Genomic DNA, 27,327 nt, shown 5'->3' on the forward strand with positions numbered 1-27,327 from the left:
GCTGGAAATAACAAACATTAATGGCTGTGCTGCCCTGTGGGTCCTGCCTCCTTGTTTCTTCTAATCAGCCGCACCAACGAGCAGCAAACCTCATCAAAAAGCCTTTCAGAAGCACTTTGTCTTTCAGGCTCCACAAGGTTGGGTTCATTCTGCTCGTCCCCGATGCAACTTTGTCTCCCATCCCTCCAAATAACCTGCAGCCCTTTGGATGTCAGCAGTGCGAACGTTTGTTCTCCCAGCCTACATTGTGGTGCTATGGTTGGGCTGTGGTTGGACATGAGGTCATTTCCAACCTGGGCAATTCTATTCTTCGACACAATTTAAACCTTCGTGCAATTCAAAAAAAGCCTCTTTAAAAACCCCCTCGGCACAAAGAGCTGAAGAAATAAAACATTCAGCTCCGTTGGGAGGTTTCACACGTGGGGTGATAGAAAAAAAAAGGAATGATAATAAAAAAAAAACCAGAACTGCAGCTTTTATTAGCCAGCTTTACAGTCTCTTGTATACAGTACATTGCACAGCTCTGCCTTCACAACGCTTCCTGGGTTAATATTGTGCCTTCTGTGATGCTGTATCAAGGCAAGTTACAGAACACTGCTGAGTTTATACCGAAATGAACAGGAGATGTAACCTGGGTTTATAATGAACATCCAAATTACCATGTACAATTTGCAGCAGACTCTGTAATGAGCTTGATATAAAAGCTAGATGACAGCGAAGGGGGGAAAAATAGTTTATCAACTATCGAGTTTCCTCTTGAAATGTCTTTTCCCAAGGCACTGTGAGCAAGACTGTCAGCAGTTCTCAATGACCAGAGACACCAATGGGAGCATAAATAAGTCACACAACTTCCTCCTCCTTTCCCTTAAGCAACACCCCTGAATTTTGTTTGGTCCTCGGAGGGGGGGGGACACTCAAATTCTCTTCTTCAACACCGTAAGCTTGTATTTAACACATCTATCCATCAAAGCTTTGTTGGATTCTTTAACCCTTTCACTGTCAAAACAAAAGGTTTTCCCTCACTATTTCTCAATGGGTCTGATTGGCAAATTCAACTCGGATCATTAAATAAAAATAAAACGACGGGAGAAGAAAGGGTTCCAAACCAAGCAAAGCCCTGTATTTTCAAGAGGAAACCATGCACAAGTACATAAGAAGGCAAAAATTGGCTACTTGAAAACCAAGAATTGTTTTTAATGCATTGGCCAAGGAAAATAAATTGCAAAGTTCTGTGAGGTTCTAAAAGTTTACAAGAAAAAACTGATGTTCAGCTCCGGTCGATCCAGATGGATGGTGGGCTTTTCTTTTTTTTTTATGGTTTTTTTTTTCCTGTTTTTAATGACAACAAATAACAGTCTCACACGATACGATTTCATCTCGGACTGCAAACAGACGCTCCTGTGTGAAGCCTTCGGTACGGCAACGTCACCGGGCAAAAGAACCAAGAGTTGGCATTCATTTCTTCATGGGCTGATAAACGGAGGCGTTGGGGTCAAGTCCAGAAGGGCTGGTCTCCACAAATTTGGAAGAGTAATGTGGGGAAACGGGGCTCAGCGTGCTGGTGGCTGCGGTGTAGGTTATGCTGGGCATCACCGCCATCACTTCGGCAATCTTCTGTTTCAGCTCCTTGATTTCCTGATCTTTCTGAATAATTTGCCCTGAAACGGCAAAGAGCATCGCTGAGAACAGCTGCACCTTCCCACCTTCCAGTGCTCATTCCATATTGAGCTGCTGAAGCCAAACACCCAGAAGGGATTCAGCTTCTTGATATCCTAACAGCAAAAGCAGACCCGGTGGAGCTGCCCCTCCGTGCCGATGAATTACACTTAAGGTACCACATCACACCAGATCTTCTATTCCATTTTGCATTGTTTGGATCCACAACTGCACAGTGCCAAAACATGACCTTTATTCTGCACTGTCCCATTTGCATTTCACAACCACCTCAAAGGGGGGGGGTTATTAAATGCATTATTTCCTTTATTTTCAAAGCTGCCTGCACCATTTTTCTAACCCCCCCCCCCCCCCCCTCCAAGTTGTGCAAACTCACAAACTCATTACAGCTACATAAAGAGCACGGGAAGAAAGATTCTCCCTCTAAGAAAACCTTCCTGCAAAAGAACTCCTTCGAGGAAATTCTACAGCTGCTAAACCAAGAGCTCACTTCCGTTTGCTCCAGGGCCTGCCCAGCTAACAGACAGCCCAGCAGGGTTAAATGCTGGCTCCAAGCTCCCTCTGGTGGCACTGCGACACGGACACCTCTCTGCTCACCAACAGGTTCTCGGGTTTTTCTCCCCTCGTTTCGTTTTATTTGCTTCAGGAGATTCACAGACAAGGATAACAGACAGCTATCTTCTCTTCTAGCTCTTCCAAAGAAGTTCTCCAGCTTTGAGGAGCAGGACAGTTTGGGACCCCAAGATTCCCCAGCCCCAGCCCTCCCCACCACCGTGTGTTACCTTGGGCAATCTCGAGCTGCCGTTTTGCATCTCCTAATGCAGAGAAAAGATCCAGCTTGATCCGCGTCTCTGCGCTCAGGCTGTTCTCTAAGTGCTGTGTTTTATCCTGCATGGCTGACAGTGCTGACATCAACACCTCTGTATCCTTCTCGTTTTCCTTGTACTTCCTCAGTTCCTGTAGGAGCAACGAGGACAAACGTTATTCCTGTAGGTTTCACGGATGAGATGTACTGAGGAGTCTCTCCCTTCCCTACAGCGCACCACTGGGCCTGGTGTTAATACAGTCCAATTAAAACGATGGTTAATTGAGGATGCTGTAACATCACCTGCGGTAATTACACACGACAAGCGATTAAAGCCATATTGTACAAAGAGCAGTTACAGTGCAGTGAGCAGGTTCCATTTCTTCTGCTCCTCAGCTCCTTACTGTCTGTACCACTGAGACCTTTCGCCCGTCCCTTCCAGCTGAGAGCTGGAAGCAAGCAGAAAGAGCTATGCTGTGCAATATGAAAGCAGCTAGAACGGGGACAAAGCCCTTACCAGAAAGTTTAAAGCTATACTAACTAAAGACTGACTGCATTGTAAGCTATTGCAGGGGTCTGATGGCAGAGATTTCTTCATCTTTGCATGCTTCCCACATTGAACTGAACTGATGCAAAGCCAGAAATGCAGAACAGTGAAAAGGAGGGAGCAAGTATTGCATGGGAGAGGCAGTCACCCTGTGGCTGGGAATGGCTATTTCTGGATGGGTGGGGGGTATTTCTTGTTAAGTTCCTTACTTGCCAACAGTGACATAACAACACAGACTGGCAACAAGGCCTCACATAGAACAGAAGGTGTAGGGGGGGGGGTTTCTGTTTTCCTCACTCTATCCTGACCATTGGTTTGGGGAAAAAAAAAACAACCCAAATCATTTAAACACTTGAGTGGGATGGAGCTGAGACCCTCCACCTTCCTTATCCCCATCTAATAACCCTGATGCAAGATGTGCAAGAAAAGGCATCTGAAGGGAACCACCCTTGAAGGTGCTGATTGCCTATTGTGTGGATCTGGCAGTCTCAAGAGTCTCAAAGCACTCGCTGTGATGTCACTTTCTTGTTACCTGAACTTTCATTTCTAGCTCTCGTATCTGGTCTTCTTTCAGCTTGATGTCAATGGTCAGCTTCTTGCACTCTGTCTCCAGCTCTCGGATTCGATTCCGTAAAGTTTCGGTACATTCTCCTCTGCAGGGAAAGCAGTGAAAGAGAAAACTGAATAAGAGCAGGAGGCTGTCAGCTCATTGCATGACAAGGACTATCGGTATTGAAGGGTAAGAAAGGAAAGGTAACTTTGTTCTTTTCAGTAAGAGATTTTCCCTATGGCATCAATGAAGAACTCCAAAGAGTTGCCCAACTTTACACCTCGAGGATCGGGAAGTTGCCTGGAACATTTATGAATGATGGAGAACAGGAAAGCTGAAATTATGCTTTTCAGACATTTGGGTCATTGCAATCATCGACACTCGCACCGTATTTTCATGCTAAAAAGCACTCCATCTTACACCTGCATTAATCACTGTGCTGAGCACTGGCAGTCAGTGGCTACAGCAGAATGTTTCTGAGGAGTGAGATAAAGACCATTTCGGCCACGGCCACCGCATGGAACCTTGATTCACAGCCGTGTGTGAAAGGGGGGATTTCTGTTTTCAAGAGGTCTGACCCACACGGGGCACAACAGCTCTCTGCCAGCACAGCCTCCATACAGCTACTAACTCAGAGTGCCAGTAACTCTGGAGCTGATGTTCCTTCTGGGGCAGAACCACATACCTTGTAGCAGCAGCAAATGCAACAGCACGCGCAGCGGTGGCTTCTTCCAACTTCTTTCTCTTCTTTTCTTCCATTAGCTGTTTTTCTACGAAGGCTCTTGCCTCTTGCTCTGCCTTCAGTTTCTTCTCCAGCTGGCTGATCATTTGCTTGTCTTTTTGTTTCATTTGTACAGCATTGTGCAATCTGGAAGGTAACAGGGATGAGATTTAACACAGGTTGTCACTTACAACACTTGTTCCCAAGCGACTCTTGCTTTCTTGCAAGCAAGTACCTCCTACTTTGCAAAGTCTTAACATTTCCCCCCCCAGCAAACTACAGCCATCAGCACCCAACTCACACAGCCCTGCAGAGCACCTACTTGTTCTGGAGCAGTTCGTTTTCCTGCCGGAGCTGTCCGATCTCAGACCGAATTCCCCGCTCTGTGTTACTCAAAGAACTGATCTGACTACGCAGCTCCTGCTCGATCTGCCTGCTTGCTTGCAGGTCAGCCTTTAACTTTTTAATGTCTTGTTCCAACCTAAGACAGACAATTTGAAAAGAGAGCGTTCAGTTTAAAGGACCGTTACCCAAAGGTTCCAACAGATGATCATCTCGGAAATGATGCCTCTCTTTGCTGCGTCATCTCGTAGGTAACTCTACACACGCAGCTCCACATACAGCTATGCACACACTTCATAACCCCACAGGAATCCTGGTCCCCTCCATGCACTGCAGCACTGTGGAACACCTGATGGAATCACCTCCATCCCTCCAAGCAGAAACAGAACTGATAAGGCTGAGAAAGCCCCAGAGCTGACAGGTGACCACAAGAGCCCATTTCTGCTTTTCTCACCTAATTCAGGCTGTGTTAACGACGCACTGCACTCCTGAATTCTTACTAAACACGGTTGGGTTTTTCCCTTGAAGTACAAGACGTACATGTGTCACCTTATCCATAATTCAGGACTCGGTGAATTTAGTTTCAGTTCCTCCTGAACTGAGAGAATCTGCCGCACACATAATTGCAGCCTTAACAAGTCACACAAGCTTATTCGTTAGTATATTTTCATCCCAAATGGGTTAAATAAAGGCAGCAGTTTGTAAGGGGCGGCCTCCAGCTCACCTCTGTGCTCCCCACAGGACTAAAAATACATCCTAAATGTATGCATAGCCACTCCACAGCAGCTCCTTTCCCTTATTGCCTTGGGAAGGTAAAGACAGCTTAGGCTGCAGCTTCCAGCTGCCCATAACCCACTGCTCCATCATCACCTGGCTACAAAAACTGAAGCTCTATGTGACCCAGAGTGCTTTGCTATGAGACCTGTTCTTTGTTTTGTTCTCTCGTGGCCCCATCTGTTGCCCTGTGAGCCCCTGCTGCCAATGAGAGCACGCAGCACTGCAGTTCTGCTGTGGGCAATGTGCCATTGCTAGCAGCTCCTCAGGGCACACTTCAGGTGAGCAGACATCAAGATGTGAGCTCTCCCATCTTCACAGCTGTGTTAAAGCACCGTGGCCTGCATTTAAACTGGTACATCAGCAGTAATGCACACAGCAAGCTCGAGTTGTCACTTCAGGGAGTTGTAGGGCAGCCGATGCTTTGCATTTGTCCTTGTGAATTAAAAGCAAAAGCCAAACATTTTAAGGGGGAAAAAAGGAGACCCCACCACCAAACGAGACACCAAAACCTGCCCAGGTACCACCGAACCCCTCCGAATCCCCTGGAGGTGGAAATGTTTCCCAAGAACACAACCGCCGAGCTCTGCAATGCGCATCCTCCACGTTCTCCTCACACCTTTCCTCCAAGGACTGGCACAGCCACCCACAAAGCCTCACAACACCCCTGCGAGGTCGGTGAGAACCACGTCCCGAGGGACACAGGAAGCTGTTTGATGGAGACTGCGTGGCCAACAGGAGGCACAAGTCAGGAAGAGAAGCCCAGCAGGTGCCTCCTGTCGGACCCCATCACAAACCAGTTCTGTCCTCAACATGGGATGATAAGTTCCATTTCCTTTAGAAGACCAACTAAGAAAATAAACCCCCAAACATTCCCAACGGCACCAGGAGAGGCCAGGATGCTGCACCCCAAATGAAACTCACCTCACCAACGCATCTGGTTTGCTGAGCTGGTTATTGGGGATACAGTTCTCCATTAAGTCCTTATGTGCGCTCGGGCTCTTGCTCGGACACTTCTGTTTCTTCTCATTCTTAGTGGACGCTGAAGGGATGCTCCCATTGGTCGCACTGTGGCTGCGTGGGGAGGAGTTGACAACTCCGCTGACGTTCTTGTAGTTTTTGGACGAGGCAGTGCACGAGTCCTCCTTTAAGAGGTTTTCTGTACTTCCTACAAGGTCGTTATTTAACCTTTTACTATTGATATGGTTTTCCATATATTCGATCTCTTGTATTTTAGAGTCTACAGGTTGCAAAATGTTGTTATTGATTCCAAGGTTGTGTTTTTTAGCATCCTTGTCCTTTTCTTTCCCTTTTTCTCTATATTCCAGCTCTGGCAACGTTGCTGATAACTTTTTATTTGCTGGAATGCCTCCATTGTGCTGCAAAAGCATCGAGGAATCCATCTCAGATAACCCTTTGGCTGCAATAGCAAAGAAAAGAAAGGACAAAACACCCGTTAGTTGGTTAAAATCAATCAATATTACGACACAAAGAGAAACGGTGGAGTCTGCAACCATCTCTTCTGCAGAAGGCAATTGTTACGAGTCGGCTCAGCAAAAAGAAAACAAAGCCAAACCCATGAAGAAAAATAGGGGCAGCCAGCAGGGACAGGGAGGTGATTGTCCTCCTCTACTGGGCTCTTGTGAGGCCCCATCTGCAGTGCTGTGCCCAGGCCTGGGGCCTCCAACGTGATACAGATGTGGAGCTCTTGGAGGAGCCACTAAGATGGTCAGAGCAGCTCTCCTATGAGGAAAGGTGGAGGGAACGGGGCTTGTTTGGCTTGGAGAAGAGAAGGCTGCGGGGAGACCTCATTGTGGCCTTCCAGTACTTGAAGGGAGTGTATAAACAGGAGGGGGAAGGGCTGTTTGTGAGGGTGGGCAGTGACAGGACAAGGGGAAATGGTTTGAAAGTGAGATGGGAGGTTTAGGTTGATATTAAGAGGAAGGTTTTCACCCAGAGGGTGGTGACGCACTGAACAGGTTGCCCAAGGAGGCTGTGGGTGCCCCATCCCTGCAGGCATTCAAGGCCAGGCTGGATGTGGCTCTGGGCAGCCTGGGCTGCTGGTTGGTGACCTGCACACAGCAGGGGGCTGGAACTGGATGAGCATTGGGGTCCTTTCCAACCCAGGCCATTCTACAATGATTCTATGACAAGACCCACCCCAACCCAAACGAAAGGTTCATTTCAGCCCTCCTTTAGGATCACGATGGATGAAAGCAGCAGAACTTTGAGGTTCTGGCAGCATGCACAAAGCAGGAGCTGCAGCTCACCTTCCTCTGCCTCCCTCTCCTGTCGCTGCAGCATCTGCTGCTCCGGGGGCAGTGCTTGCTGCAGGAGCTGCATGTAGAATTCATTCTCTTTCTGCACTTCTTTCTGTTTTCTTAAACGCATTTTATAGCTGACGTAGCTTTTAAAGCCAAAGCCCAAACTGACGACAGGGTAACCAATGCTAAAGGGGAAAAAAAAAAAGAAGAGCAACTTTATTATTCCGCGTGTAAATTAATGAACTTTTTTGCTGTGCTACAATTAAAACGTAGAGACTTTGTTACCGAGCCTCGGTTCGTTACAGATAAGACTAATTGTAACATAAATGATGACAACAATGCAACTGCAGGGTGCGCAGCAGTGCCAGCTGTTGGACAAGCACAAGGAGGTGCAACTGTGCATCTCTCCAGGAGGTAACAGCCAACTGCAATCCAGCTTTGGTCCTGAATGGCCAAGCAAACATCTCCATACAAAAGTACAACATCTTTGGCAAAGCCTTGTAAGAAAGCACCACGAATCTGCATTTTGAACACAGAAGGTGTCCTACACTGGGGAAAACTCCCATCTAAATGAGTGCATTAACCATGGAAGTCTTCCCACTCCTTGCTCAGTAACAGCACTGTGCAATCTGCATTTCTAAGTACGCTTCCAGAATGCAAGGACCATTTGCATATGCATCTGCCAAAGCTCCTTTTGTGATGCTGAGCAAAGGCAGCTGTAGCTCCAGTTTGAAAACCCTGACGACAAGCTGAGATGTCTGCATCTAATTCAGCAATAGAAAGACTTTTCTTCACGGCTCCTGAGCTGGTTTTGTAACCTGAGCAGAATTCGGTTCGTGTTTTATTTGCACAGAGTGGACAAGAGAAATGAAAACGACAGATGCCAAATTAACGAGGGCCATCCCACAGGGAAACAGGAGCAAACAGCTCTGAGAACAAAAGAGGGCACGCATTAAACACAGCATTGTGGTAGAGAAGTGCACCTCTCCTTCCTGAAGGAGGGGACAGAGAGGGATCCTTCATTAGGGAAAATCTCCTTAACCTCACAAATCTCTTCAGGATAACCACGTGTAACACGCATTATGGATGCAATGCCTAAGGGGCAGCTGTGAGAGGGAGAATCAAACAGCCAAACCCTGAACCAACATCCGAAGCCTTGAGTATCGATCAATCCCTCTGGTTTAATAATAAAGGCTTAATAATGAGCAAAGGGGACTTACCAGTGTGCTGCGAAGGGACGGCAAAGGTCCACGTGGAAGTTCTTTAAGTCTTTAAATCTAATTGCTGCTTCGATATAAACAAAAAGTATCCACAGTGATACTGTTGGTAGACACACACCTCGCTCTGTGGAGGGCAGAGAGATGGAAGGAGAGACAAAGGGAAACACCTCAGTATTATACAAGGCATTCTGAAGTCATTTTTAAGGGTTTCCAAAGGACAGCGGGCAATTTTCAGACATTTATAAACGGAATGGTGAGAGTTTGGGATGCTTTTTTGCTTGGTAAAGTATTGCGGGTGTCTTTAAAGCTGTTCTGAACGTCTGCCTCCTTATCTTGTTTGATTACAACCAGCAGAGGTGGAGCAAACAGCACCGCGCGGCACAACGCCGTATATAGACTGGGAATGTGAGTGCAAGGAGCTGCAGGAGATGAGCTCATGTTACAGCTGCCAACCTCACAGCCAGCACTGCTTCCCCACCCCGAGCTTGGGACCTGCCAGGCCCAGCACTGAGCAGATGGGCTCCAGGAACCGCTTATGGCAGAGGAATCCGGGCAGCGCATGGATCCTTCCCTGCAGCAGCCAAGCAGAACTCAGCTCAGCTCTCAACCCCTTTGACCAATGGAAGACACCACTGCTGCTGTAGGATCCCATGACTCAATTACAGCTCCGTGCCCCAAACTTCGTCAACGTCCCGTGTGCTTATTTGGAAACAGGTCTCCAGTTTGGAGCTATGGGTGCTATTTTGAGGCCCTGATGTGATTTGCTTTGCTCTATTTATCTATGCTCTCTACTTTGGTCTCTCTTGAACCGCTTTCTTTGATGCGAATTGGAGACCTGTGGTAAAATCCCTCTGCTACAAAGGACTGAATGGTTGTGGTAGGTAAAATGCTACCTAAGGAGATCAGCACTTTCTCATAAGAAAAGAAAGAGTAAATTCCCATCGACTTAAATAGGCCTTAAAGAAAGATTAATTCCTAAGGCTGCAGGGAAGCAGAGCCGAACAGCTGAAGTTCAACCATCGGGTTCTGCCTTTGCTCTGAGAACAACTCAAGATAACGCTTCAACATCCTAGTGCAACCCTAAAAATAAACCCACGTTTGGGGTTTTATTTTTAACCTATTTTACATTGGGCACCAACTGGTTCATAGTCTTTTCCATGGACTCCCACACTGTCGTTATTACCCACGATTAACTTGTCAAGGGAGGCGACTGCTTCCACCAGCAAGCTGAGCAGGTGATCTGTGCCACCCTGCAAGCTCCCACCATCTGACTGCAAGACTAACACACAAATACTACCAAAGCCCCAACCATCAAGGTCCTGGGGGACCAAAAACTGCCTTTCAGCAAAGCAAGGCATCTTCCTGAATTAAATACATTGGGATGTAGGGTGATATCCCGATTAAACAGCGTATTGGTTGAGCAGTGGGAAGGGTATGGTATCCCTTCAGAGTTCTTGTATTTGCTCAGTGCTTGTTGAGCTGTGCAGGAGAGTTCTGGAGTCAGGAACTCCTGCTGACAGACCTTCAGTTCCAGCAGTTAATCATTAAGTGATGATTAACCACAAGATGTACAAAGAGAGACGAGATCGAGCGCACATCAAGATACCAAGGATAACAAAAAGAACATTTCTCACCTGGATTTAGCAAATCAAAACATCAAAGCAAACGTAGCAAACAGAAGAGGGGTTCAGCACGTTAATAAGAACTAATTCAGATGCATATTCTAATCAGTACGTTTTAGTTAAAGAACAGTGACTTACCTGTGTGCCAGACATACTGTACCCACACATACGTGCTGGCAGCAAAGAACAGCCATTGTATCGGTATGAAGAGCAGACATATGATATTTGATGTGAACGCCACACAAACAAAAAACACTGAAAAAGCCTAAAAAGAAAGGAGGGGGGGGGAAAGAAGGTTTCAGTTTAATCCAGCAAACATCACCAGCGAGGCCAGCATAGAAACACGAGTGTTACTTATACTCAGGGTAAAGAAATGAGTGCGCCAATAGGGTTGGGAGGGATCATGAAGATCACCCAACCAAACAGAGCTGATGGCAGGGCACGTCTGTCCAACCATGAGCCAACATGTGCAGCCTGAGCGTATCCGTGTCCCAGCCAGTCCTGCAAGTCCCCAAGCTGCTGCATTTACCCCTGGCTTTGTTGGGAGATCACTGTGTTGATGTCGTGTTATCATCACCACGTTCCACCACATCATAAAAATCAGCGGCGTCACTTACCCTCCCCAGGTGGTCAATATTTAAACAGGCAAAGGCTTAAAGAAAGCCCTAATAGAGGGGGATCCAAACAAATGCCCTTATCACATTATTCAGACGCTATCTGCCTCCAGTGAACACTCTGATAGCGATGTGCTCCACCTCCACAGCAGATGAAAGAGGCAATGTGAGAAGGAAGAGATTTGAGCTCAGGTCACTTTGCCACCCGACAACTGAGCATCTAAAGTGCCTCTAAACAAGCTGTTGAACACGGAAATCACCCTGACACCTGACAGGAGATCCCCATAAGGGCCATCGGCTCTGTGCTGTACTCACCAAGCCCTGGTATCTGAAGGAATCGTAAACGCTCCTGATGAAGAGCCAGAAGGGCCAGAGATACTCAAATCTGAACTCCAGGACAAAGTCTGCTAACAGCACCAGCGCCCAAACCACCAGGAACTTCAGGTACAGGAAGGTACTGCAGGGAGAAAAGAAAAGTCACCTCAGTCAGCATTTCCAATCCAAAGGACAAAACCAAGCAAGGAAACAAGCGTATGAACTTATCAACTCTTTGCTTTTGATGAACGGAGAGGTCAGGAATAAAAACTGTCAGTAAGTGCAATACGGGAGAGAAGATTCCATACAAAATAACCCGACCACGGGCTGTCTGCCATTAAAATCGAGCCTCGTCTCACACAGCTGACTACATTCAACTGCATTTATTGTTACAGCAGCAAGGAAGGTGGCGAGTTGCTCTGAGCAGCCGCTCAGCCTCGAGCTCCCTTTTGCTTTGCGGTGTATTTGTACAAAGCAAAGCCTGGCAAACAGAGATGCTGCCACAGCTGCAGTGCTGCTCTCCTGCTCTGCACTCCCCCATCCTCGGGGCTGAGACGTTTCTGCCTCCCCCTCCTCACACCGCAGATGTTCGCTCATTGTCTGCTGCGCTGAGCACAAACCCCACGGCCAATAAATGAAGGTATATTTTAAGCCTTTTAACTACAGCCATCGGGAAGAGTGTTGTGATGCCGAGCTGTCAAAGGGGTATATTTAAACATATCTACGTTCAAATAAATACATCCATGTAGGGGGAAAAAAACAAACCAACAACACCAAAAAACCACCAACAAAAAGGGTGTCTTTGCAGCACGCTGCAGCTGCTGGGGATCCTTGGGAGGGAGAAAACACAGATCCCGACCACAAAGGCACACCGACACCCTCCAAATGAGATTATGTGCATCAAACCAAAGGCAGCAGCAGCCCCCTCCCTCCCCCTGCTTTCTATCAGCCCTTCCCAGCGCTGCTTCTCCCTCTGGTGCCTCTATTGTCCCTCTGTTGCCATACAGTGATGCACAGCCCAGAGCACACGGCGCTGCTCTGTGACCCCACACCTGCAGTTCTGACACCCACTGATGCTGCTGCAAAGGAATGCCTAAAATCCAGGCGATCGGTTTGCTGACACACATGTAAAAGGCAGGAGGAGGATTCTTATGGGGGGAGCGTAGGATGAGGGGGTGGCTTTACAGCAAGAGGGGAACTGAGGTCAGGTGTGAGCAGGAGCTGCTACACTCAGAGGTCAAACGGCAACAAAACAGAATGGGGCTTCGGTGGGAAGGGTCCTCTGCTGCACCACCCATGGGACTCAATGGGGAGCAGGGAAGCAGTGTCAGCAGCAGCAGCACATCAAGGATAGAGGAGTGGGAACCGAGCAGCAACAAGTCAACTGCAATTGCTTTGACAACAACAAGCAGCCACAAATCCCTCAATTAACAGCCCAAGTGCTAATGCACCTGCAGTGCCAAAGACAAAAAGATGCTGAGTGTAAAACGACGGCAACGGAGCTGAAAAGGCATCAAGCAAAGGTCTGAATGTCAACTGTGGAGACAAGAGACGTCCTGAGCTCCATTCACCAACCCTTGGGTGGTTCTGGAGACCTGCAGAGAGCATGGCTATGCTTTACAGACCACAGCATCCCTTGCACAGGTAATACCTGTAGATTGCTTGGGTTTTCGCTGTGCTTTGCATGTTGATATTAGCTTGGGATCCTGCAGGACAAGAAATGATGGCACCCAAAGTGCAAGGAGCAGCTGGAAGGATAGAGAGGGCTGGGGAAGGCTGGTTGCCATGAAGGGCTTGAAGGCTCCCAAACTCTTCAGCATTGCAGCTCTCGGCTCCGCTCACCCCTCAGTGAGTGCAATGAAGGGTTGGCACAAGGGTGGCAAGATTGGGCTTCAATTAAACACAAACCCTACAAGATTCAAAGCTGTTTGCTCAGCCTGGCTGCTCTGTTTGTCCCACTGCGATGCTGCCTCCCGATAGCTGTATTGACTGGCTTTGTGTGAGCCCAGGGCGGCAATTAAGATAAGTTGGGTAAATAGCTGCAGTAACCAGAGTCATTTTAATGAGTCGGAATTCAGTCCTTATAGAGACGCTGCCTGTATGTGACATCCCTGAACGATGGGGAGAAGCTGAGGGCAAAAACCCAACCTATTCCACTAAGCCATCTCACACAGTAACTCCCCAGCAGCTCTTTAACCACCAGGCGCTGCTTTCTCAGCATCTGCAGCCTAAAACAAGTCGCTCCCATCTCTCAAAGAGAGATTCCCCCCCAGCTGAGCAGCACAAGGCAACCGCTGCCATACCCAGCGCTGCCGCCCGGCCTGCCTTCCTCCTATAGGAAGGCACAAGCCCGCCCCACGTTGGCACTCAGCGGGGCTGGGAGCAGAAGCGGGTCGCCGAACCCGATACAACCTTTAACCAGCCGTCACAGGCTCTAGAGGCGGCCGGGACCAACCGCGGCCTAATGACCGCCCCGAGCGCGTCCCTCGGCTCTTATCGCTCTTATCGCACCCGCAGCGCTGCTGACCCCCCTGTGCCGCCCCGGCTCCTCTCCCCGCTCACACCGCCCCCCTCACCCCCCACCCCCTGTTCCTCCCCACGTGCGGTTGTGCTGCGTGGCGTCGCGGCGGTCGCCATGTCTCGGCTGCCCGGTGTGGGCGCGGGGGCGGGGCGCGGCTCGGGCCGGTGTCCCCGCTTGTGTCCGGTACCGGCGTCCCCCCGCTGTTCTCCCCCCGCTCGGTACCTGCCGTAGATGCCCTCAGCGATGCGGTTCCGCTTCAGCGGCCGCCGCAATTTGCTGCACTCCCCGCTCCGCCGCTTCATCCTCCCGCCGGCCGCGCGCCGCCCCTCACAGCAGCAACATGCGGCCCAGAGCGCGGCGCTGCTCCGCCTCCTGCTGCTGCCTTTTCCCTTCTCGCTTCGGCCGGTTTTTTTTGTTGTTTTTTTTTTCCCTTTTTCTTTAATTTCTTTTTTTTTTCTGTTTTTTTTTTTTTTTTTCTAACCCGGGAAACAAAGAAATAAAAATAATTCCTGGTCCGGCCCCTCCCCGACGCGTCTCTCCGCGCAGCCGCCGCGCAACGCCCCCGCCCTCCCCGACAATACCCAATCACGCAGCTGGTGACGCAAGAATGACGGCTCTCTCGACCAATCGGCGGTGGGTAAAGGCAGACGGACGGCCGAGAAAGCCTATGAGAGTGCCGCGATGTTGGTCCCGCCCCGCGTCATCGAACGGCCCGCCCGCGCGTTTAAATGACGGTCGCGAGAGCCTATCGCAGAGCAGGGATTGTGAAGTGACGGCTCTTCAACCAATCGCGAAGCAGCTCTCGCTTTCCTCCCGCCTACTGCCCGTCAGCGCTGGATCCCGTCCGCCCTGTGATTGACGGCAAGGCTGCCCAATGGGAAAGAGGAGGAAAACTCAAAGGACAGCTCAGCCATCCAGTCGGAAGCGGAAGAAGGAGGGACTAATTTCCTCTGTCACCGCAGCTCCGAAGGGCCGCCCCTCAGACTTGATTGACAGCCCCGCTGACCAATCACTATCGTAAGCTTCGGGGAGCGCCACAACACTGCAGCAAAGAAACACACCCGGGAGAGTGACAGGAGAGCGGCCCAATGGCGGAGCAGGAAGGGGGCGGGGCGACGCGGCCGTCCCGTCTGAGATCGGCCCAAACACGGACGGTGTTTGGAGACGGGCCAATCAGAAGCCAGGAAAGCAGCAAGCCTTCGACCAATGGGAAGCCCGTCCCTAAGGCACGGCCTGTGGGTGGGGCGGGCGCTCAGCGAATGGGAAGAGGAGGCGGAACCGGAACAGCCCTTAACTCCGCCCCTTCCGGTTAGGCCTGCCTTGTCATGGCGGCTCCGCCCCTCCGGTCAGTGCAGCCCTGCAGCCCTGCAGCCCTGCAGCCCTGCAGCCCTGCAGCCCTGCAGCCCTGCAGCCCTGCAGCCCTGCAGCCCTGCAGCCCTGCAGCCCTGCAGCCCTGCAGCCCTGCAGCCCTGCAGCCCTGCAGCCCTGCAGCCCTGCAGCCCTGCAGCCCTGCAGCCCTGCAGCCCTGCAGCCCTGCAGCCCTGCTCTGTGTGCCCCAAATGCGGCCTTTAGTGGCTCCTTATAACACATACCGACCCACAGGCTGAGCACACACCCAGCTGCGGTGCGGCAATGGCAGGTGATGCAGGTTAGGTGTGAAGCGATCAGGTTCTCAGTTCTAAGCCTGCAGTGTCTCCAGGCCGGGGGTTGGTCACCCAGGGGATGTGGCTGTTGGGTTGTAGACTAACAAAGGCGAAAAGCACAAGTGGAATCTCAGCAGGGCTGAGCTCTGGGCTCAGCTCTGGGCTCAGCTCTGGGCTCAGCTCTGGGCTGCCTACAAGCAATACAAACAATGATATTCCACGAGTGTTCTGTGTGCTTCCCTGGCCATCAGCAGATAGGTGAGCAGCAGCAGCAGCATGGGATAAACATCCTGGAGGACTCCAGCACTGCCCATTGCTTTGGCTCTGTTTGGGAGCCCTGAGTTCAGTCAGCTCAGTCTGGGTTCCTGACGTGCACCAGATAAGGAACGCTGGTTGCTGATGCCTGTTTTGCTTTTTATCTCGCTTTTATTCCCACTCCCCCCTCCTTCACTGTCAGCTTGAGGCGACACAAACATTGTTTATAGGAGAAACTATTCACTTGTGCTTAAGTCTCATCTGGTGCACGATGCCTTCTGCTTACCTCAGCTTCCGCTGCAGTGTGCCGTGCCTGATCCTTTCTCTGGAAGCCATCTTCATCGTCCTCTTTTACTTCTTGTTCTCAGATGGGGGTGCAGACATTTCTTATGCAAGTAAGACCTTGCCGCGATGGGATGGATTGAGTGCAGGCTTTTCTTTTGCATTGGGATGGGTCGTATTCATATTGTATTCATTGTATCATATTCCTATTGTATTCATTGTGTTGCATCCCTATTGTATTCGTTGGGATGGATTGTATTCATTGTATTCTTCGTAGTTACATACATGAAAGCAAAGGCAGCAGAGTGCTATGTGATAGATTGCATTGCTCATCCGATTTTCTGCTGTCCCTATGTGTATAGAGTCCATAATATATGGAATATATTATAAATATAGGAGTATGAATAACTCCTGAGGACAGGCAGTGCTCTGGGCGCAGAACTCTGCTGAGGTCTCAGCATGGGAAAGGGCTGTAGAACTAAACTTCAGCATGGAATCATCTTTGTGTTCCCACATGGAAGAGAAATAAAGCTTTGGGTTTCCTTAAAACTAGATCATAAAGGAGCCCGATGTTTAATGGAAAGATTTCTTACTTCACCGTTGTTTCTTTCAAGCAGAATCGCAGTCTGTTCGAATCACTTTTCCTGCTCTTCTGCTCTTTTCTGTCCCGCAGATCTGCGAGATGTCAGCCAGGTGCTGGTTTTTGGCTTTGGCTTTTTCCTGATGTTTTTGAAGCGATACAGTTTTAGCAGCGTGGGATTCAACCTCCTGATCATCGGACTTGGTGTCCAGTGCTCCATTCTGATGGAAAATGCATCATTTTTCCTGACAGAAAGAACGCTGGAAGGCGACCTGAACAGGTAATGAGTCCCTGTTAGAGCTGGAATCATCTGGAGCTGCTGATGGCTTTTACCCTGGGGCAATGCCTTGCTGCAGTGATTGCTCTGTGAATTAGTGTGGTCATCTGCTGACTTTTTGGAGGGTTAAGTCCATTTTGCTGTCTGTTGTTCTTTCTTCATTGCCCGAGTACAGCCCTGACGTGGAATTGTAATGTTTTTTCTTTTCATTATAGCATAGTGGAAGCTGCTATGAACATGGTTGCTGTGGTCATCTCCATCGGAGCTGTTCTTGGGATGATCAATCCCATGCAGTCAATTGTGATGACAGTTGTAGAGATAATAGTTTTCTGTCTGAGCAGATGGATCAACATGCATATCCTGGAGGTAACGGGGGGGAGGTTTCACAGGGACTTTGGAAACGTTGCTATTTCCACTGTGAATGATAGATGAGCTCATTGTGGACAGCAGAGGCAGAGCTGCATTTAACACACGCTGTGAATGCACTCCAAGCTCTCTGTAGATGAACTGTGAGCTCATATAAATTAACGTGGCATTAAAAGCTCACGTTTAAAGCATAAACCAAGTGACTTCATAGGGAGGTTGTATGAGTTAACTGTATCAGGATCTGCACTGAAGGGCTCCAGCGGCACAAGACAGCTTACAAATGTCATTGCTCTATTGATGCAGGTTTCATACCACGTGAGCATGATGCACGTTCACCTGTTTGGGGCATACTTTGGTCTGGCCGTCTCCTCACGTTTCTCTGAGCCATCACCAAGGTCTGAGAAGAATGCAAGTACTTCGCAATCGGATTTGTTGTCAATGTTGGGTGAGACATTTGGTTTCATGTTTCAGCAGGGAAAAGAGATTGCAATGAGAGCACAAGGAGAGCAGAACAGCAGGTTGACTGTGCCCTCTTCTCTCAATTAGTTTGTCTCTTTGGGGTCTGTATGGATATGTTGGTCAGGGAGCCGTGCACTGAGGTTATGGCTTGTACTTCAGTAGTGCTTACAGTTCCCATCTGGGGCTGAATTGCTGTTTGCTACATCAAGGTGCTGTACTGTGATATGGAAATGCAGTCCCTGCCTAGTCCTGTGGGCGGTAAGATAAAAACATGCTGAAGGGTGGGGAACCATGGGGGCCATGTATCTTCTTCATTAGTGTGACTTCTGCTGTGTAACTTAGGCTGCAGCGGCATGGGACACCCAATGTCCCCAGTCAGTCTGGCTGCAGGCTGATTTACCTGCGCTGTCTTCTCTTGCTCCTTGGCTTTCCTTCACTCTCTTGCAGCTGGTTTTGAACGGCTCTGTGAAAAGGAGCAGGAATTTTGACCTGAGGATCTTGGAACAAGGCTCTGGAGTTTCAAAAAGCCTCTTCTGCTCAGTAGTACTGAGTATTCCTGGCTGCCATTGCTTTTGATGCTATTGAAACCTGCTTTCCAATGTCAGCGCAGAACAAGCAGACTGCTAAATTGTTCAGAAACAAACAGTGAAGTTGCTTCCACTCGTAAACCACTGTTTAAGTGGACTTGCATGTATGACTTAGCTGATGTTAAAAGATGTTCTTGGGAAGCGTTAAGCACATCCTGCCTTTGGCTCTATGAAAGATGAGCTGGATCCCAGCAGAGCCATCATCTGTCTGTATGTGTGACACTGTAGTGCTGTATGCAATACCACGTTTCTGGTAGGTGTTGGTGTAACAGCCAGCTCTTGGGGCTGTCTGTACTGCAATGGGCAGGAACTTCTCTTTGGTCACAATGAAGAAGTTGAAATGAATGCAAAAAGATGGGTTGGAACCATCCAGAGACAGTCAATAGTAGATTTACTGTGTTTTAGAGAAGGTAATAATAACTGCTTGTCTTTGTCTCCAAGGCACTCTCTTTCTTTGGGTGTTCTGGCCAAGCTTCAATTCTGTACTGGCAATGGAAAAGGATAAAGCAATCCTCAACACCTGCTTAGCACTTGCAGTGAGTGCTGTGACTGCCTTTGCCTTGTCTGGTCTGACCACAAAGGATGGCAAATTCAGAATGGTAAGACGTGAGAGAGAACGATGGTGTGGAAAAGCTGTTGTTCTATTGCTCTCAGTAATACATTGAGGGGTATAATAGCTACTAAATGAAAGCAAATCCAAGTTTCCAGCGTGGCAGTCATCAGTAAGCTGCCAAGCAGAAGACTGAAGAAACTGTAACTTAGAAATGGTATTCTCTGATGGTAACTCAGTATATACAAAGTCCAAAGCCATCAAGATGTACTGCTATACAACAAGCAACCACTCAATTTTCTCTCTCTATTTGTTACTTTGTGTTACAGACCCACATCCACAAGGCAGCAATGGCTGGTGGGGTTGCTATTGGTTATGCAGCAAGCAGCATCAAGTATCCGTGGATTGCAATGATTTTGGGTCTGCTCGCTAGTGTGATAAGCATACTGGGATCTTGCTGTTTACAGGTAACACTCAAAACCTGACATTCCTTTTTGTGTAAACGTTGTAAACTTATTTTCCAGTGTGACGTACCTCAAGGTAAACCTCTTTTTAGAGAAGATTAAACCTGAAGTCTTGACCAGGATGTGGGATTGGAAGTTAGGAGACCGAAGTTAACTTCCTAACTGGAAGACAGGCACTGTCCTGTTATCAACTCGTGTTCTCGTGTATCATGTTCTTTTCTCTCTTCCCAGAGTTGCTTCAACCCTCCTCTCAAGCTTCACGACGCATCTGGAGTTCATTTCACGTTTGGTTTGCCTGCTGTGCTTGGAGCTCTTGCCCAGGTTGTTTTCTTTGTAATGGAAATCCAGACTGCATTACCGAGGTACGTGAAGGTCTGTCCTTAAGTTTATCTAATCGTTACTGGAGGGTGCCATGAGTGGAGTTCTCATAAATGCAGAAGGCTTGGAAGACTTGATAGATAAATCCTATTATGTTAGGTGTTAGTCCTAGATTTGGTCCTTTAAGAGCAGCGTACGTAGGAGATGAAGGCTGGGAAAGCGCATCCTGCCCACAAGTTCTCTGGTTTTCTCAGCTTACACAGGAATGAATCACAGTGCAGCATAACTTGGTTGTAGGCTCCTGCTCAGCTCTCTTTAAAACAGCCAACTGCAGCTGTATAAAGATTTGAATACGGGAATTGAGATGTGATGGCAGAAGATCCGTGCACGGGGACCACGTGGGGCAGACACATCCACAGGCTGAATGTTACAGTCAGCAGCTGTCAAAGGTGAAACACTTGTTTTGCTTTTCAGCATTGGTTACAAGGTCATATTGAACATCGGTTCTTTCTGTTTCACCATCAGTGCCGCCTTGATTACAGGCCTCATTACAGGTAAGGATGAAAAACATGTTTCATTAAGATCTTCCATGTTTTCCTTTGGGGGAAGGGCTGTGTCTTCCTATTGCAGCTGTTACCATGTCAGCGTCCTCTGTAGTTAAGGTCAGTTTGAGCCACAGGGCTCTGCTGAAGTGTTTTGTTCTGATCTTGTGTTTTAGTCTATGTTACATTTGGATGTGTGTTATTAAGAAGCCTTCAATTACACAGCCTTCCCCTTTCCATGACACATGTACAGATGTACATCAAACCTATGTGTTTATACAACTATAGGTTTAATCCTAAACTTCAAACTGTTGAAGCCCATCCCTGTCTCCAAGTATTTTGAAGACCAGATGTACTGGGAGGTAAGTTCCTTTTCAATGGAAGATTAACCACGTGGCAGTATGCATAGCGTCCATTTCAGGGTACATTTGAATGCCCTGTTTGTTCAGCTGTTTGAAGCCTGAATATCATAAAGGCATGTATTCTTCAGATCGCATTCCTGTTGGTGGGCACGTGGCTAAATCTAAGATGATCTTTGTTGTAACACATAATATCCGTGCTCAGACACCCTATGCTTCATAGACAGACCCTTGAAGAAACTAGAGTGTCAAAGAGAAGGATTTTTACAAGGCAGTTCTATGGACGGAAGGCTCTTTGTATGAAAACTCCTGGCCTTCATTGAGTGTTGAGTGCATAAACACAGACCTTGTGCGCGTTTAGGTGCTGAATGTGACCCTCTATAGAACCAGCTCCTGATCAGGTTCTGCATCACTTCTTCCATGCGTTGATTTGATGTTGATTGATGAAATGTTCTGATACAAGAATGTCTGTCTTCACAGTTTCCTCATTTGGCTGTTGGATTTTGAGTGGATGAACCCAAATGGAAGACCTGACCAAGAGCTGTATTTGTCACTAGAGAAAATGAGCAGCTACGATGAAACAGCACTTAATTATCAATGTGCACACTTAAAAAAGCCTTCCCAATGGACACGTGAAAAGCCTGCAATAAAATGTTCATTATTCCTGAACAATCAGTACATACATTTACAGATGGAGAGTGTATAATCCATTTTCTTCTCTATTTTGATGATTTTACCTTAACTATTTTTGCAGTATGTGTACAGAAAGCTGCTGTCGTGGCTTATCAATTAAAAGGTGTGGAAGTGTCTGTTCTTGGCTCAGCCCACTTGGAAGATCTGATGGCAAGAAATGACGAGCAGAACCCCCTGGGTTTGTACTTGGGGGGCAGCCAACCTGGAAAAAGGATCTGGGAATGATTCCTTGAGCACTGCCAGCTAAAGGCCTTCCCTTTGATTTGAATGAGGTAAAGCAGATTCCTGCTCGTAGAGTACTCACTCCAGCTGAGACATGCAGGGGCTTTGGTGCTCAGTCAGTGGATGCTGTGCAAACGTGTTTTTAAGTGGATGGTGGTCCTAAGCTTTTTCTTCATTTCAAAATAGTCGATGGGGTTTTCTTTTCTAACTGCTTACTTAATTAAAGAAGTGGAACCTTGGTTGTTTTTATTTACTCAGCACGCTTGCTTAAAAATGAAGGAATGAAGAAAAACAGTAACACAACAAGAGATGGAGTATTCTATGCTCACTGCAGTAATGTTTGCAGACCTCTAATTTATTCCTTAGGGAACAAAGAAAGCAGATCACTGCAATTAAAGAAAGCTGAGATAGAGTTCCAAATTACTTGTAGAGGAAGTGAAAGTTTCTTATTTCACAAAATAGCCAGTGATCTACTTAGTTATCAGCTGACAGTGCCATTCAGCATGGATACCTACACATTTATATGCCTCCTTATCACACATTTAGCACATTACTGCCCTGGCTGAACTTGTGACCTTCAGTTCCTTTTGTTCCAGCAACCCAATGAACGTAACTTCTTATGTGTTTCTGATGTCGTCCAGCAGGAGTGGTTGTAAGGAATTGCACTTCACTCCTGTTTCTCTCACATCACTTTGCTCTCTTCAGCAAGTAACCAAGATGTATGTACAGGAAGGGGCAAAACAGCTCCTCTTGTATCTCAGAGTTCAAATGAGTATGGACCAGAATTCTCTCTTAGAAGAACTGTTCCCTGCCAGCTGAGGAGTGTTCTTCCCTCTTTTTATTAAGTTTATATTATTAAGTTTACAGCAAGCTTTGTGGATGAGCTCCTTACAGCCAGAACCAGTACGTAACTCAAACCTGTGTCCCTACAACATCAGCAGCAACAGTGAGTTGTTTGCTGCCCTCACCATCACTGTATTAAACACTCAGGGAAAAACAAAGTCCAAAGCAGCACGGCTTTATGAAGGAAAAAAAAACCACAAAGCAGTCAAATTTGAAAGTGAAGAACTGTTTATATTGTCCAGATATAGGAAATACTTAATAAATATATGTTAAAAAGTTGTTTTAAAGCAAGTAGGGCTTGGGTTGTAAATATCATAGAAAGTGTTAAATGGTTAAATATGTTCATCTCCCACTATTCTATTTACTTATAGCAAACATCATACAAAAGTGACTTCCAGTGCTACCTGTAGCAGTTTTACACGTCAGAAACACAACATTGAAATCAACAGAGCTGGTTTTTGGGGGGTATTTTGTCCTTTAAAAATAAAACACAACCAGGATTTTAGTGCTAAGATTTCACTTCCCCATGGTTTGGTTTTTTTTTTACCCTTAGAGACGACTGAAGGGCACAACATACAAAATGGTTGTACAAAACTTCCAGAGTACACAGCTTAAAAAAAACCCACATGGCCAATGCACTTCCATCAGTGTGTTCACTGCCACAGATCCTCCGTGCGGCCAAATTTGAAGACCAGTCCTCTGTTTGAAACAAGAAAGGCACACGGGCACGTAAGGGAGCAGATTAAATGCCAAATAATACTTTAACTATGTTATTTCTGTGAGCAGGTTGTAGTATCTGTCAACCCACATCCTGTTCCTGCAACAGAACCTACGCAGGCAGATCAGTGAGTGCACTCAGCAGCACTTTATTCACCCCCAAAATAGAGCTGAAATAAAACCCAGACTGCAGCAAGCTTTGGTTTTGATCATTAAAAACCTATTAGGTAAGAAATGAACAAAAGGTGAGAAGCTTACCCAAAGAAGATGAATGCATTCTGGAAAAATACAGCAATTCCTGGGTACACGACTGCTTTCTCTACAAGAAAACAACACAAAACACCCCATTCATTCCTCAGAAGTTCTTTTCCAAGAGACCCCATCTCACAACAGAGTCCTGCTGCTGCTTCTACCACAGAACAGATGTGCCTAAGATGGGTTGTTCTCTCCTAGAGTTAAAAGAGCACTGCGCTTCTTTTGCATCTGTTTCATGCTCTGACAAGATGGTTCCCTCCCATCTGTTACCTCCACTGCAAAGTAATTTCAATGGCTTTCATACCTCCCACCCCTCCCCAGTTATTCAGCTGATACACATACATGTGCACATTCACTATGATGGTAAGCAGCAGAATGGAGCACTAGCATGAAATTAGTGTGCCCACATGTCCCTGAACCCCCCACCTCAATAACTTAGTATTGCCAAAACTAAAAAGAATGTAAATTAAAACCCAACCAGTGTGCTCTGATGAGCAAGAAATTCACTTCATTTCCAGGGCTGAACAACAGCTTTATGTCTGTTAGTGTGTCCCTACTGCAGCTTCTATGACTCTCTCAAGACATAAAATGCCCATGGTATAAAAGTAAGGTGTGAATTTCTACAAGCACTTGGATTCTTTAACTTTTTGCTGGCTTAATGTATAGGCTTGGGGAACAACCTGCCCCAAATTGGTCACCTTAATTCTGGAAACAGGTGTTTGCTCAGAATTATTCCTATATAATGTAAGCAGTTCAATTATTACAGTGCAGTCCCCCATGTGAATGAGCCCTTTGTTTCCACTAAGGCTAACAGGACGGTTTGTGCCATACAAAACTGACCGATGAGCTTAAATAACAGAAATGGGGTCTTAAAATTCTCCATACGTTAGAAGAAAGTAAAAAATAATGGATAGGGAAGAATTAGAGTCAGGCCATGCTTCATGCTGTCTCTTACCTTTAACGACGTATCCTCCAAACAGAATCCACATGGAAGCAATGAGAGAGCCAAAAGCCATCATAAAGCCAATGAAGAGCCAGATCCGAGCACCTTAAAAAGAAGACATGTGGGTGTTCTGTGCTCATTCCTCACTACAGATACCGGTAACTTTCAAGATGCTTCAGTTTCAGAGCACCTTATGTGACCCACTCGAGCTGTGCACATAAATCAATGCATGCACTGGTACAGCTGTTACAGCTTGTCCAAGGATGACTGACTGCATGTATTTCTGTGTGCACAGCACTTACCTGTTTGTCCCAGGCAGCCTTCGCTGTAACTGTCACCCCTCACTTGTCCATTAGACACTGCGTTGATCCTGAATGTGCAAAACAGGATGAAAAAGGGTAAAGATAAGTAAAGCAAGAAGGAAAATGTTTATAGAACAGTAAGGCGAATTCCTCAGGAACAAATTTAGACTTAATACATTTCTTACATGTATTTTATTTTTTCAAAATGGGGAACAATGCTAAAACTTAAACACATTGCTCTGCTTTTCCTCCACTTTTAATGCTTTGATTTATATGCTACTCCATTTTTAATGGCTCCTTACCACAGGCAAATGTAAGGCACATGATCCTAGGCTGCATCAAATGAAGCATGACCAGCAGCTCAAAGGAGGTGCTTCTCCCCCTCTGCTCTGCTCTCATGAGACCACAGTGCAGTGCTGCATTCAGCTCTGGGGGCTGAATTCTTCACCATAAGAAGGGAAGAAGCCCTTTTTCAGTGAGTGTAGGAACAGGACAAAAGGTTTTAGGACAGAATAGGACAGAATGGTTTTAAGCTAAAAGGAGAGATTTGGATGAGATATTAGGAAGAAATGTTATCACTCAGAGGGCAATGAGGCCATGGCACTGCTGCCAAGAGCTGTGGCTGCACAGTGCCAGTGTCCAAGGCCAAACTGCATGGGGCCCTAAGCAGCCTGGTCAGAAGCATCCCAGCTTATAGTGGGGTGGTTGGACTAGGTGATGATTAAAATCCCTTCCAACCCAAACCATTCTGTGATATTAGCAACATGCAAACCTTGACTTGTTATCTTCACTTATCTCCCAATTTAAAGCCTATATTATTTTCTTTTTAATTCTGAATTTCACAAAAGCTCCAGGTGTGCACAGCTCTGATCAAGACATTACACTTACATTAGGAATGCAATGGTAGCTATAACCCCACAGGCATGATACGAATGGTTGAAGTCTTCCATGGTAGGGTACTTTACAGCTGCATCTATGATTATCCACCAACCTGTAAAAAACTATTAAAAGCAAAAGTATTATAGTTTAAAACACAGATAGAAAAGTTTGGACCAAACAAACAGCACGGCTGCCTCTACTGTCAGCTTAGTTAGGTACAAGCTAAACACAAACCCCATGATTTAGCTGCACCAAGCATTGTAGAGGCTGGAAGGGACATCTAAGGGGTCATCATGTCCAGCCTCTGCAAAGCAGGCTCCTTAGACCAGGTTGGACAGGTAGGCATCCAAGAAGATCTTGAACATCTCCAGAGAAGGAGACTCCACAAACACACCTGGACATCCTCCATCACCCTCACTGCAAAGTCCTTATGCACACTTGTGCAGAACTTCCTATGCTTCAGTTTGTGGCTGTTTCCCCTTGTCCTATCACCACGCACTGATAGAGTCTGACCTCGTCCCTTTGCCTCCTGCACCTCAGATAATTAAAGTCGTGGATCAGATCCCCTCTCAGCTTTATTTCCTCAAGGCTGAACAGATTCACCTTGCTCAGCCTTGAGATGCTCCGGGCCCTTTATCATCTCTGTGGCGCACTGATGGACTCTCTCCAGCAGATCCCTGCCTGTTTTGGACTGGGGAGCCCAGAACTGGATACAGTACTCAAGGTGAGAGGGGGAGGATCACCTCCCTTGCCCTGCTGGCCACTCTTTAATGCACCCCAGGATGCCATTGGCCTTCTTGGCCACCAGGGCGCACTGCTGGCTTATGGCCCACCAGGACACCCAGGTCTTTCATTACAAAGCTCCTCCCCAGCAGGTCAACCACCAACCTGTATGGCCACACGCGGTTATTCCATTCCACCCCAGGTGCAATACACATCACTTGCTCTTATTAAACCCCATCTGGTTCCTCTCTGCCCAGCTCTCCAGCCTGCCCAAGCCTTACTGAACGGCAGCGCAGCCTTCAGGTGTGTCAGCCATTCCTCCCAGCTCAGCATCACCAGCTCTACCCCCTCATTAAGATCAACGATGAAGACGCTGAACAGGACCAACCCCAGCACTAACCCCGTGGAACACCAACGAGCAATGCTCCCTTCTCACCCACCCCACCCTCCCTACGGCTGCTGTGGGGAGGGCAGCACCAAGTGGGCGCTGTGTAAGGCCTGCACAGAGCAGAGAGGGGCTGTGGGGGTGAAGGGGAGGTGGGGGGGGGGGGGTCCACCTGCCCCCATAGCATCGTGCTGGGCGCCTTGCTGCCTTCCTTTCCATCTTTCCACCCCGTTTCCTCACACACCAGCACTCCCGCGGCGACAGACGCGATGGTGTTGCGCTTCTCCCCCCAGTCCACACACTCGGAGCACCTCAGGCCTTCCAGGAAACCGGACATCTTTCAACGCTCTGAGGAACGCGAGAAAACAAAAAAAAAAAAACAAACAAAAACAACAAAACACAATAAAACGCCACCGCGTTTCCTTCACGGTAAATCATCCACCGCAGCTCGGATCGCTCCGCAGCGCCGTCACACGGAGCACGGCCCGCTCCCACCGCCGTCCCGCCGCTCACCTCAGGGCTCCGGCGCAACAACGACGCTCCGCCGACGCGCTCAGTGCGCATGCGCGGCACGCAACAGCTGCTCCCTGCCGCCAGTGCGCAGGCGCGTAGAGGGCGTCGAACGGGTACTTCTGCGCATGCGCTGTAGTATGGAACGGGAGGGGGTGTGGAGGGTGAGAGCAGGCAGTGCGCGTGTGTATACATCCCGCGCAT

General features: G+C 47.8%; 3 protein-coding genes across 5 annotated transcripts; 1 reads left to right on the top strand and 2 right to left on the bottom strand.

The window, feature by feature from the left end:
* Positions 1-445: 445 nt before the first annotated feature.
* On the bottom strand, positions 446-14,531 carry MACO1 (macoilin 1). Its single transcript, XM_072355499.1, has 11 exons — positions 14,192-14,531; positions 11,449-11,590; positions 10,658-10,784; positions 8,898-9,021; positions 7,684-7,862; positions 6,338-6,833; positions 4,620-4,778; positions 4,262-4,444; positions 3,559-3,679; positions 2,457-2,631; positions 446-1,658 (listed from the first exon to the last, which is right to left on the bottom strand). Exons 1-11 carry the CDS (start codon positions 14,269-14,271, stop codon positions 1,456-1,458), a joined length of 1,989 nt encoding a protein of 662 aa, XP_072211600.1. The 5' UTR covers positions 14,272-14,531; the 3' UTR covers positions 446-1,455.
* Positions 14,532-15,769: 1,238 nt separating this feature from the next.
* On the top strand, positions 15,770-21,317 carry RHCE (Rh blood group CcEe antigens). 2 transcript variants are annotated; one of them, XM_072355150.1, is made up of 10 exons: positions 15,770-15,870; positions 16,823-17,009; positions 17,222-17,372; positions 17,676-17,817; positions 18,860-19,017; positions 19,298-19,435; positions 19,664-19,794; positions 20,225-20,304; positions 20,581-20,654; positions 21,132-21,285. In XM_072355150.1, the coding sequence occupies exons 1-10, from the start codon at positions 15,822-15,824 to the stop codon at positions 21,156-21,158; spliced, it is 1,137 nt and encodes a 378-aa protein (XP_072211251.1). In that variant the 5' UTR covers positions 15,770-15,821; the 3' UTR covers positions 21,159-21,285. The 2 variants fall into 2 exon arrangements, with proteins under 2 accessions (XP_072211251.1, XP_072211250.1); XM_072355149.1 differs by lacking the exon at positions 15,770-15,870 and adding an exon at positions 16,064-16,262 and having other exon boundaries at positions 21,132-21,317.
* On the bottom strand, positions 21,291-27,308 carry TMEM50A (transmembrane protein 50A). Of its 2 annotated transcripts, XM_072355153.1 has the most exons (7): positions 27,127-27,308; positions 26,858-26,961; positions 25,515-25,627; positions 24,627-24,694; positions 24,337-24,429; positions 23,385-23,445; positions 21,291-23,108 (listed from the first exon to the last, which is right to left on the bottom strand). In XM_072355153.1, exons 2-7 carry the CDS (start codon positions 26,948-26,950, stop codon positions 23,063-23,065), a joined length of 474 nt encoding a protein of 157 aa, XP_072211254.1. In that variant the 5' UTR covers positions 26,951-26,961; positions 27,127-27,308; the 3' UTR covers positions 21,291-23,062. The 2 variants fall into 2 exon arrangements, with proteins under 2 accessions (XP_072211254.1, XP_072211257.1); XM_072355156.1 differs by lacking the exon at positions 27,127-27,308 and having other exon boundaries at positions 21,786-23,108; positions 26,858-27,085.
* Between the last annotated feature and the right edge of the window lie 19 nt (positions 27,309-27,327).

The sequence above is a fragment of the Excalfactoria chinensis genome, chromosome 22 (assembly GCF_039878825.1).
Source record: "Excalfactoria chinensis isolate bCotChi1 chromosome 22, bCotChi1.hap2, whole genome shotgun sequence".
In the NCBI taxonomy this organism is placed as follows: domain Eukaryota; kingdom Metazoa; phylum Chordata; class Aves; order Galliformes; family Phasianidae; genus Excalfactoria; species Excalfactoria chinensis.